This window comes from Saccostrea echinata, unplaced genomic scaffold, assembly GCF_033153115.1.
Source record: "Saccostrea echinata isolate AGI-Se365-2 ecotype Australia unplaced genomic scaffold, CSIRO_AGI_Sech_v1 ptg000041l, whole genome shotgun sequence".
In the NCBI taxonomy this organism is placed as follows: domain Eukaryota; kingdom Metazoa; phylum Mollusca; class Bivalvia; order Ostreida; family Ostreidae; genus Saccostrea; species Saccostrea echinata.
The window spans coordinates 2,969,006-2,979,827 of record NW_026889790.1 but is presented as its reverse complement, the minus strand read 5'-3'; the positions used below and the strand labels follow the sequence as shown (position 1 = coordinate 2,979,827).

Sequence of the window (10,822 nt, the reverse complement as noted above, 5' to 3'; positions counted from 1 at the left end):
CTGTATTTCAGCATTTTCCGTAAGTATTGCTCATTGTTTAATAAATAGCTACATCATGAGAATGTGGTTAAAATTTAATGTTTACTTTGTGTTTTGATAACATTACAATGATTATGTACAGGTGATAGCTACTTAAATGATCAATAAAAATCAATAAATTTTCAAAATAACTAACAAACAACAAAAGTATTTTAACGTCAACTACAAAATCAAACCAACATAGTGTTCACTACAGTTTGATGTTGCCTATAATACTGGTAGAACATTAGTGTACAGCTTTGTAGTACATTTGAATACTTGAGATCTTCTCTCCCTACTGGTCCTGATTGTTAAGGTCAGTCTTGTCTTCATTACCCTCTTTCACATAATCAGTGTATTTGTTATTTTTGCCATAGACCTTTTGGACAGGATACTTGAGTCCATTTTGGTGTATTTTCTGTAGCACAGCTGATGGTAAATCAATCCGACATCTGTCTGCTAATCTGACTAGGTAAATTAAGATGTCACTCATCTCCTGTCCGACATGGTCCTTCTCTTTATCACTGAGCTCTGTAAATGGTGTGTAAAGATTTAGCATATCAAACAAAGGTTTATATTGTGAATTAAATCTTAATCTACTTCTAAGTTTTGAGAACTACAGTATTTATATGTTATCAAATACATTGAACTTACCTGGAATTCCCATGCTAACTTGTGTTATCTGATACATTGAACTCACCTGGAATTCCCACACTGACTTGTGTTATCTGATACACTGAACTCACCAGGAAGTCCCACGCTAACTTGTGTTATCTGATACATTGAACTCATCTGGAAGTCCCACACTAACTTGTGTTATCTGATACATTGAATTTACCTGGAATTCCCACACTAACTTGTGTTATCTGATACATTGAATTTACCTGGAAGTCCCACGCTAACTTGTGTTATCTGATACACTGAATTTACCTGGAAGTCCCACACTAGCTTGTGTTATCTGATACATTGAACTCACCTGGAATTCCCACACTGACTTGTGTTATCTGATACATTGAATTCATCTGGAAGTCCCACACTAACTTGTGTTATCTGATACATTGAATTTACCTGGAATTCCCACACTAACTTGTGTTATCTGATACATTGAATTTACCTGGAATTCCCACACTAGCTTGTGTTATCTGATACATTGAATTTACCTGGAAGTCCCACATTTACTTGTGTTATCTGATACGATTTCTGATCTGATCAATATCTATGTAGTTTTTGGAGATCAGGTCTTCCAACAATCTGTTGGAATTCCCATGGACACCAATTGCGCCCCCTTATTATTGTATTCATATGAAGCAGAATTTATTCAAAAACTTCTACATGAGAAGAAGAAAACTCTTGCTGTGGCCTTCAACACGACATTTCAATATATCGACGATGTATTATCAGTTAACAATAGTAACTTTCATTCATATGTCGACTCGATATATCCCAGTGAGCTTGAAATAAAAGATACCACAGATTCTGACACATCTGTTTCATATTTAAATATTCTACTAGAAAAAGACATTAATGGTAACCTAACAACAAAGCTTTATGATAAACATGATGACTTCAACTTTTCAATCGTAACATTCCCTTACTTATGTAGCAATATACCCATATCACCTGCATATGGGGTTTATGTCTCTCAGTTGATTCGATGCACAAGAGCATGCTCTACATATGAACAATTTCTAAAACGAGACAAGCTATTGACAAACAAGTTGACAAAACAAGGATATCAACAGTCTCGTTTGAAGTCATCTTTTCGCAAGTTTTTCAGTCGAAACAATGACCTTGTCAGCACATACAACCTGTCATTGAGTCAAATGCTGACATTTTTCATACAGATTGTTAGGCCATTATTTATACACTGAACTGTCTACGGATATTTCCAGTTTTTGTTTCCTGATCATGACAAGGAGCACACGGCAGGAGTGATCGGTCAGCAGGGGATGCTCACTCCTCCATGGCACCTGATCCCGCCTCTAAATTTTGAGGTCCGTGTTTGCTCTGCTCCAAATTCGTATCATTTCATTGGACTTTCGAGATTGAATACTATTCGTTATCTTCATATTTCATACACTGAACTCCCCTGGAATTCCCACACTAACTTGTGTCATCTGATACAGTGAACTCACCTGAAAGTCCCACACTGACTTGTGTTATCTGATACATTGAACTCACCTGGAATTGCCCACACTAACTTGTGTTATCTGATACATTGAACTCCCCTGGAATTTCCACACTAACTTGTGTCATCTGATACATTGAACTCACCTGGAATTCCCACACTAACTTGTGTTATCTGATACACTGAACTCCCCTGGAATTCCCACACTGACTTGTGTTATCTGATACATTGAACTCACCTGGAAGTCCCACACTGACTTGTGTTATCTGATACATTGAACTCACCTGGAAGTCCCACACTAACTTGTGTTATCTGATACATTGAACTCACCAGAAAGTCCCACACTAACTGGTGTTATCTGATACATTGAACTCACCTGGAATTCCCACACTGACTTGTGTTATCTGATACATTAAATTTACCTGGAAGTCCCATGCTAACTTGTGTTATCTGATACATTGAACTCACCTGGAAGTCCCACACTGACTTGTGTTATCTGATACACTGAACTTACCTGGAAGTCCCACACTAACTTGTGTTATCTGATACATTGAACTCAACTGGAAGTCCCATACTAACTTGTGTAATTTGAGACCTTGATTTCACCTTGAATTCCCACGCTAACTTGTGTTATCTGATACATTGAACTCAAATGGAATTCCCACACTGACTTGTGTTATCTGATACATTGAACTCACCTGGAATTGCCCACAAAAACTTGTGTTATCTGATACATTGAAGTCACCAGGAAATCCCACACTAACTTGTGTTATCTGATACACTGAACTCATCTGGAAGTCTCACATTAACTTGTGTTATCTGATATATTGAACTAACCTGGAAGCCTAACACTAACTTGTGTTATCTGATATACTGAACTCACCTGGAATTCCCACGCTAACTTCACCCTTCCACTGACTGAAATATTTCAAAATTTATCATCGACATCACTGTCTTCAAAATTACTGAACATTTAGATGAAGTACAAAAGTCAAAATGGTAAAAGTGAAAAGCATATTAACATCTATGGATCAATGTTCATATGTCTACGAAGTCCACAGAAAATGATAATTTTGAATATTAATTATGAAATATTACATTAACTTCTGGGGTAAAAATGCAATATTAAAACAATGTTGTAAAGTATACTTTGAGTCATATATTCATCCAAAGGTTCAAAATAAAAATACTTAATTACAGCCCAACTTCTTTTTCTCAAACTTGATGAGGCAACATGTTGAAGGATTTGATATATTCAATTATTCCAGATATTGAGGTTAAAATACATAATGAACTTGAAAACTGGCAGTCAGAGAGGGCCCAACTAAGGGCTGTACAAGGAAAGTGACAAAATATTCATGTGCCGTCTCTTATTGTAAAGTATTTATGTACAAAATTTGAAAACATTACAGTGAGAAATGTCTTAGTGAGAGCATCACAATTAAAGTGTTACAGGAAAGCAGAAAATGTATGGCTGGACCGGGAATCCAACCCGTGACCCCTGCATCTGTAAGTCAGGTGCTCTACCGACTGAGCTACCCAGGCCGATATCCATGGTCCAGACCATTACATTCCTCCCTCCTTAAATTGTCTTCTCCCTTGAAGACACAACCCAAGTTCTTATTAGCCCTGGCAGGACTTTCACCTGCAAGTCAAGAGGTGGTCAACGGCTCCAAATCTGTAACAAGGAAGGAGAAAATGTATGGCTGGACTGGGAATCAGACCCCAGACCCCTGCATCACTAGTCAGGTGCTCTACCAACTGAGCTACCCAGGCTGATATCCAAGACCCAAACCATTATAAAAGTATTGACAGACATATGGTCATATCTTTCTGCATAATGGTTGAAATAATTAAAATGTAAACTGTTTGAGTTATTCTGTCATGATGGATATACATTCTGACATACTGACAAGGTGATATGACTCAAATATATATAGGTGTCTTGTTCCTACAATAAAGTACTACAGTACAACATTTGAAAGTGTTACGCTGAAAACTGTGTGAGTTTTCATGTCACAATAAAAGCATCATGGAATGGATATACATTAAGACAGAGACAGACAAAGTGATATGACCTCAAAATCTATAGGTGTCTTCCTCTTATAGTAAAGTACTTCTGTACAAAACCTGCAAGTAATACCTTGAAAACTATTTGAGTTACCACATCACAACAAAAGTATTGACAGACAGACTGATAGACATTGTAATTCCTATAGGGCTCCCACATTTTCATGCTGGACCCTAACAAAATGTGTTTGTGAAACACTGATGCCCCCATATGGCAGATCATGGCCAAGATTAAAGTTTTTTATAATTAGATCAAACTCCAAGGTCATGGGGTAAAAAAATGTTGGTACCCACAGAAAGGTCTTGTCACAAGGAATATACAAGTGAAATATGTGTAAGCAGAGAGGAGAAAAAATGCAATAGACCACACCAGGATTTGAACCCTAGCCCCCTAAATCACTAGTCAGGTACTCTGCCAACTGAGCTGTCTGGCCATGTGTGATCTATCCTGTCTAACCGCCACTATCCTCCTTCCTCATAGGTCTTCGCCCCCAAAGACACCAACCCAGTCTCCTCCCTGGCAGATCTTTTACCCGTCACATCCAGGGCATGGACACAGCACCAAATCTAACCAAAAGGGAGAAAAATGCCGCAGAGCAGGATTTGAACCAATTCCTTGAATCACTAATTAGGGGCTCTAGATATTGAGTTACTCAGGCCGATATCCACAGCCAAAACCATTGCATATAAAAACCCTAGCACCAACTATTCAGAAGTTACAGCCAAGGGTAAACTTTTGCAGACAGAGAGCCAAAAACTACATCTCCCCAAAACTCTGTTTGCAGGGGCATAAAATGTGGTTGGGACTTCCAACTCACTTTCATATATTCATGATATACAAGATGTCAAATTTCAAAATACCAAACTTTGATCAACTATATAAACCATTTTTATTAATCTGTGAGAATTAACATATACTTAGATACCTACTTCACCATCACTTACAATATTTCTGCCAACTCCCCTACCTCCCCAACTAACGCAAGGAGCACATTTCTAGGTTTGTGGAACTGGTCCCAATTTCTCTCCTTACAAAACTTTGCCTGTAATTGACGACTAAAAAAAAATAAGCCATTTTTTAAAACAAATATATGTGACAGCCCTTCATATCTGTTCTCCTGCAGAAATGTAAAGACATATTTCATTTTCTTTATATCCACGATACATTCATCATTCTTTATACAGCTGTTTATATCTAAAGTGTTAAAAATATTAGGTGGATTTTATTTTACATCTTTTCCAGAGCGAGTTCGTTGCTAAACTTAAAATCAACGTCTCCACTATCGATACAGTCTTCAGTGTCTTCAACATCACCAGATTCTAGATCCAACTTTGGCTTCTTTGTATCCTTATGTTCATTCATTTTTACCTAATAAAATTAGCTCGACGAAGGCAAAGTTGAAAGTGAAAGTAGCAACACGTGTTTGCATTATAGCACCGATCCCGATGCAAATTGCACACATTGGAGAGATATACCTCCTATTGGAGTGGGAGCAAATTTTTCCGAGTCAGATTATTTATTTTCCTGCCAGTGAAGGAAAGATTATTCATTTCCAAGATGATCGGGGACAGGTTATCCTCACAAAAAATTCTTATTTCGTACCGGAATGGGGGTGGGGGGGTGGGGGGGGGGGGGAAGGGTTAGCAGGACCAGGCAAATTATTTATTTCCTTACCAATCGAGGAGAGATTATTTATTTTTAACATTTTCGAGGACAGATTTACTTCCAAAATCTGCCAGCCCCCCCCCCCCCCCCTTCAGAATCAAATGGTCGTCCCCTGCCACATATGATACCCGCTTTATGTTATTGTTGGAAATATCTTTCATTTTTTCTCAGTGTACAGTGAGTTATAAAATTTAATTGTCATTTTTATTTTTGAACAAGTCGTAATTTTTAAAAAATAGAAGCGATGTACTTGTTGCTTGGACATAACTTAGATTAGAGAAAATAGGAGTACGGACACAAATATGTTTTATGTCAGAAATTCTTTCACAGAATACATGGCGTTGCAATAACAAGGTAATTTGAACCTAGGTCCCCTGAAGTCTAGACACTTAAATCATTGAATCCGCCCTTATACAAAGCTGCGCGACTGCCCAGTACTGATCACATTAAAGAGAAGGGAGGCTAAGAAAGGGGTTTAAAGAGAATTGAGGATTTCTACCAGGGCCTGACAGAAAATAAAATTTGATGCGCTGGTGAGATTCTATTATAAACTGCAAACCAGACTTGACATCTTTAGCTAGTCAAAAGACAGTTCTATGATCATTTCAGAACAGACACTTTGTCATATTACATAACTTACTGAGGGGTAATTGCATATTTAAATGGAAAATATTTACATTTACACAACTTGACATGAGTATTTCAGACATAATCATGTCTCCTTGACTTTGACATCCCATGTACAAATCTGGATCATAAAAGCATATTACCGTCTATTTTTCTGACCCTGTCAGAGGATGACCCATCAAATTAAAGCTTTCAAAACGCAGCTGTTTAATGCCTAAGCAGGCAACAGATTGGAATATATTTCACAACGTGCAGCTCACAGCGTTCTATATATAAAAATATTGACTGAAGAAAAGTTACTTTGACTCTACATTTTATGTAAAAGAACAACAGACAAAATAGTTCCTTTGGCCTATGACTGAAGCACAAAAAAAAAAAATACACCTGATTTTTTTAAGGAAGTTTTTTTAATATATAAATATAACATAAAAGTGTATAAAGGCTTGGTCCCATGTTAATGAGAGTTAACTAGCTATCCCCACTGCGTCTCGATTGGTCCCTCACTAGATATGTGGAGAATGGAATGTTGCGCAGATTGTTCCTGATTCTATTGTTCTTCTTTCTTTCCGTGTTTGAGAATTCTCGTAAATTCTACATAATCAAACATTCCGTTCTTCAAAGGTGCTTCCCGGAACATTTCATCAACCTATAAGACGAAGGCGCGAGAATGTATTGTCATAATTAAAAATACATTATGTAGATGGTACTGACTAGATGTTTACAAGCAGATGTAGTATTGCTATTAAAGACAGCATCTAACATTTCATTTATAAACCAAGTGCTTGCAATAAACACAATATTTAATGTTTAAAACTTCCAGTATACAGCGTAGGTTTTCATTTTCTCCCTTCTATCATTATTTAATATCTAAATTATTTTCCCTCCATCATGACATTTCTTTTATTTTTTCTCCTTTATATGCAGCTTTTACATCTATTTCACTATCAAAGCAGTAAAATTCTAGCTTTATAGAGTATTCAACAATTGTGTGCCATTATACCTCATCCTCAGTGAAACGATCACCCATGGTCATTAGTAACTCACGAAGTCTGTCTTCATTAATGTAACCTTCAAAAGACAAAAGTAATCACTGACATAACTATACTATACATATATACTCTCAAAAAGTCTTATATCAGTTCAATGTTAATGTTTAAAGGATTGTGGATTGCTCTATATAGATATTTAGTAACTGGTTGATTGTCAGGTTATTCACCTGAATAACTAGTTAATCATTAAAAAACAAAAAGAACAAAATGAGATACACATGTAATCATCATACACTCTCTGCAGTAATACATTAAAGCATACATATATACAAACAAGTGAATACTGAGAAGTAAATTAATGGATGCTAGTACAGAGTTGTGTATTATAGTTTCTCAGATCTGGCACTATTTACTGTGAAATCACTAATTTTTGTTTAATTTTTGATGTAGAGACCCATGAATTCCTATTACTGTATCCCTCATGATATGTTATAATATCATAATACAGTAACCAAAAATTCAATTCCCTTCGAACCAGTAATTTTTTCTTAAACCATGAAAATTTGACCCCTCGAAAATAAGTTTTACAGTATATCTTATAATGGTTTTTCAAAAATATTGAAAAAAAGACATTCAAAACTTATGTGTATTTAGAATGCTGAAAATGTAACATTTCCCTTGCCACAAACATATCTGCTTTACGCCTTTACCAGAAAGTGAATCAAACATAATATTTCCCAAGATTTGGAACTAATTTTAATCTTATTAAAAATGTCGATTAAAACATACCATTTGTCACTTCATTAGAATGATAAAAATAAGTGCTCCAGGGGCATATAGAGTTACTCCTTTTTTTTTAATCATTATTATGGATATGTATAATGTTCAACTTTAAAAAGGGAAGAATATCACAAGTACAGTTTCATGCAATGTCATGAGCAGAATTCTTAAAGCCCCTAATTTTTTGCTGTGTTAAAGCTCACCTGATGCATCTTCATCAAAGCAGGCAAAAGCATTCTTAATAACATCTTCCGGGTCCGTGCCGTTTAATTTCTCCCCAAACATTGTAAGAAACATTGTGAAGTTGATGGGGCCTGGGGCACAGCTCATCATTTCCTCTAAGTACTGGTCTGTGGGATTCTTTCCTAAAATGTATAGACACTTTATTATAGTCTTGGTTATTTTAACAAAGTAGCCACATCTTCATAGTACTTCTTACTTATCTCTACCCACATTCAAGTGCATTATTATTCACTCTATTTCACTTTCTACAAACACATCATAGCAATTTTAAAATATCATAGCAATTTTATGATATAATTATATCCATGTAATTTGAGCTTTAGAATAATAGATGAAAATGTTTAACATAATTTTTTGCTTGACATTTTAATATGTAATTCTTTTAGCACCATGAATACAATACCTAATGATGCAAGCATATCTGCTAAATCTTCTTTGTCAATAAATCCATCTCTGTTTTGGTCAATCATGTTGAAAGCTTCTTTGAACTCCTGGATCTGAGCCTGATCAAACATAGCAAACACATTGGAAGTGGCCCTCTGGGCTCGCTTCTTTGTGGTTTTAGATTTTGTCTTCCTACTTGACATGTTGAATTTGCTTTAAAAAAAAAGTCTCATGAGTTTCACAAATGTTTAGTTGGCACTCAGTCACAAGTTCATCAAGGTACAAATAATAATCAACAGTCAACTGTCTTTAACATTACCCCCTTATACTTTAATGTATTTATTATACAAAGTGTATGCGTTAAAAGAAATGATTAAAAGTGTTGATGATAAAAGTTGTAACTGTCACTCAGTTAAATCAATTAAAACTCGACCCTACTTTCTTCGTTGTTAAATAGGGCTCTAAATCTTAAATTCCCTGTAATTACTTACATAAAATAGGTGACGTTCGGGAGCCTTACTGATGCTCAGACTGAGGGGATATGACTAACACAGAAGGATTGTTTATTTTATTCATTCCTAAAATTCCATACCTGACCTCACTTACAAAATCCGGAAATGATTTTAAAACGAATATTGTTTTCATGAAAAATATATTACATAAATCCAACTTTTTTTAAAGTTGAAAAAAATCTCTAGTTGCTAAAACATAAGCGAATAAATAAGTTTTCTATACTTACTTAGTGGAGGCGAAAGAAAAACCGGAAAAGTTTTTTTTTAATCAGGAAGTCTAAATTTTTTGCGCATGCGTGGTTTTTCATCGTGCGTTCGATGCCCCAACTGTGGATTTATACTCAGTGCAGTTCCATTTCATTTAAGTTATGTCCACTGAGTCAAAATTTAAAACGATATACCTCTGTTTATTTTTCCAAAAGCTTTTCAATAGTTTTAACTTAAATTAATAGAATCTTTATCCGAACAGAGTCAGTCCGAAAAGTATTGTACCAATAGAATCAAACAGACCGCAAATTATTTTTTTCTTATGGCTCACCTTGCACCTGAGCTGAAAGCTTAAGTTTCTGTTCACATTTTGTCCGGCGTACTTCTGCCTAACTGTCCGACTGGTTGTAAATTTTAAACATTTTGTACTTCTTTAGAACAACTGGACCAATTTTAACCAAACTTGTCATAAAGAATCTTCAGGTGGAGCCACGCCCTCTTTCAAGGGGGATATACGCGGCAATTGGTGAAAATATGGTGACTTGTTTCATAAATTCTTTTTCTCAAGAACCACTTGGACAGAAAAAGATGAAATATAAATGAAAGTGTAGATTTAAGTTTGCTCAAATAATGGTCCCAGGGATAGGAAGGGGCCACAATTGGGGGTCATTATATATATATATATATATATATATATATATATATATATATATATATATATATATATATATATATATATATATATATATATATAGGAAAACTTCTGATAAAGAACAATTAACAGAGCCACGATTAATCATATTAATTTGCAAGCATCCTTAGCTAGTAGAGAATTAAGTTTGTTCAGAGTATAACCCTTTGTGTAGGGTGGGACCACAATGAAGAATTTAAGGTTTAAAATGGGAATGTAGGATATTTTTTAAAATCTGATGACCAACAACAGAGTTATGACTAGTCATGAAAATACGCAAACATCCTCGGGTACATATACACACACTGCTCAACGCGTTATCGGCTATTCGGTTGTTATCGGGCATTTGGTGGATAACAACTTTTGACAGGTTAATAAATTGTTGCAAATAAACAGTGTAATAATAGAAACAGAGAATGTTGATTGTGCTTTTTGTGAACAAGAATGAATACAGATACAAAATAAAGCCCCAATATGTCTTATTATAGTATTTGTGAGTCTTGGGAA

The 10,822-nt window shown here is 35.4% G+C and overlaps 2 protein-coding genes across 2 annotated transcripts; both read right to left on the bottom strand.

The window, feature by feature from the left end:
- Positions 1–62: 62 nt before the first annotated feature.
- On the bottom strand, positions 63–5,587 carry LOC133200935 (dCTP pyrophosphatase 1-like). Its single transcript, XM_061336750.1, has 4 exons — positions 5,449–5,587; positions 5,162–5,272; positions 3,030–3,064; positions 63–549 (listed from the first exon to the last, which is right to left on the bottom strand). Exons 1-4 carry the CDS (start codon positions 5,577–5,579, stop codon positions 314–316), a joined length of 513 nt encoding a protein of 170 aa, XP_061192734.1. The 5' UTR covers positions 5,580–5,587; the 3' UTR covers positions 63–313.
- Positions 5,588–6,894: 1,307 nt separating this feature from the next.
- Positions 6,895–9,120, bottom strand: LOC133200934 (myosin regulatory light polypeptide 9-like). The gene is made up of 4 exons (XM_061336748.1): positions 8,925–9,120; positions 8,482–8,643; positions 7,510–7,577; positions 6,895–7,155 (listed from the first exon to the last, which is right to left on the bottom strand). The coding sequence occupies exons 1-4, from the start codon at positions 9,106–9,108 to the stop codon at positions 7,057–7,059; spliced, it is 513 nt and encodes a 170-aa protein (XP_061192732.1). The 5' UTR covers positions 9,109–9,120; the 3' UTR covers positions 6,895–7,056.
- Positions 9,121–10,822: the final 1,702 nt, after the last annotated feature.

Coding starts and splice junctions, on each gene's coding strand:
- LOC133200935 (XM_061336750.1), bottom strand. CDS start 5,579: ATGAATGAACATAAGGATACAAAGAAGCCAAAGTTGGATCTAGAATCT. Junction 5,273..5,448: donor GAACTCGCTCTGGAAAAGAT/GTAAAATAAAAT, acceptor ATTTTTTTTTAG/TCGTCAATTACAGGCAAAGT. Junction 550..3,029: donor AGTTAGCGTGGGAATTCCAG/GTGAGTTCAGTA, acceptor CACCATTTACAG/AGCTCAGTGATAAAGAGAAG.
- LOC133200934 (XM_061336748.1), bottom strand. CDS start 9,108: ATGTCAAGTAGGAAGACAAAATCTAAAACCACAAAGAAGCGAGCCCAG. Junction 8,644..8,924: donor AGATATGCTTGCATCATTAG/GTATTGTATTCA, acceptor TATACATTTTAG/GAAAGAATCCCACAGACCAG. Junction 7,156..7,509: donor ATCGTTTCACTGAGGATGAG/GTATAATGGCAC, acceptor TTCGTCTTATAG/GTTGATGAAATGTTCCGGGA.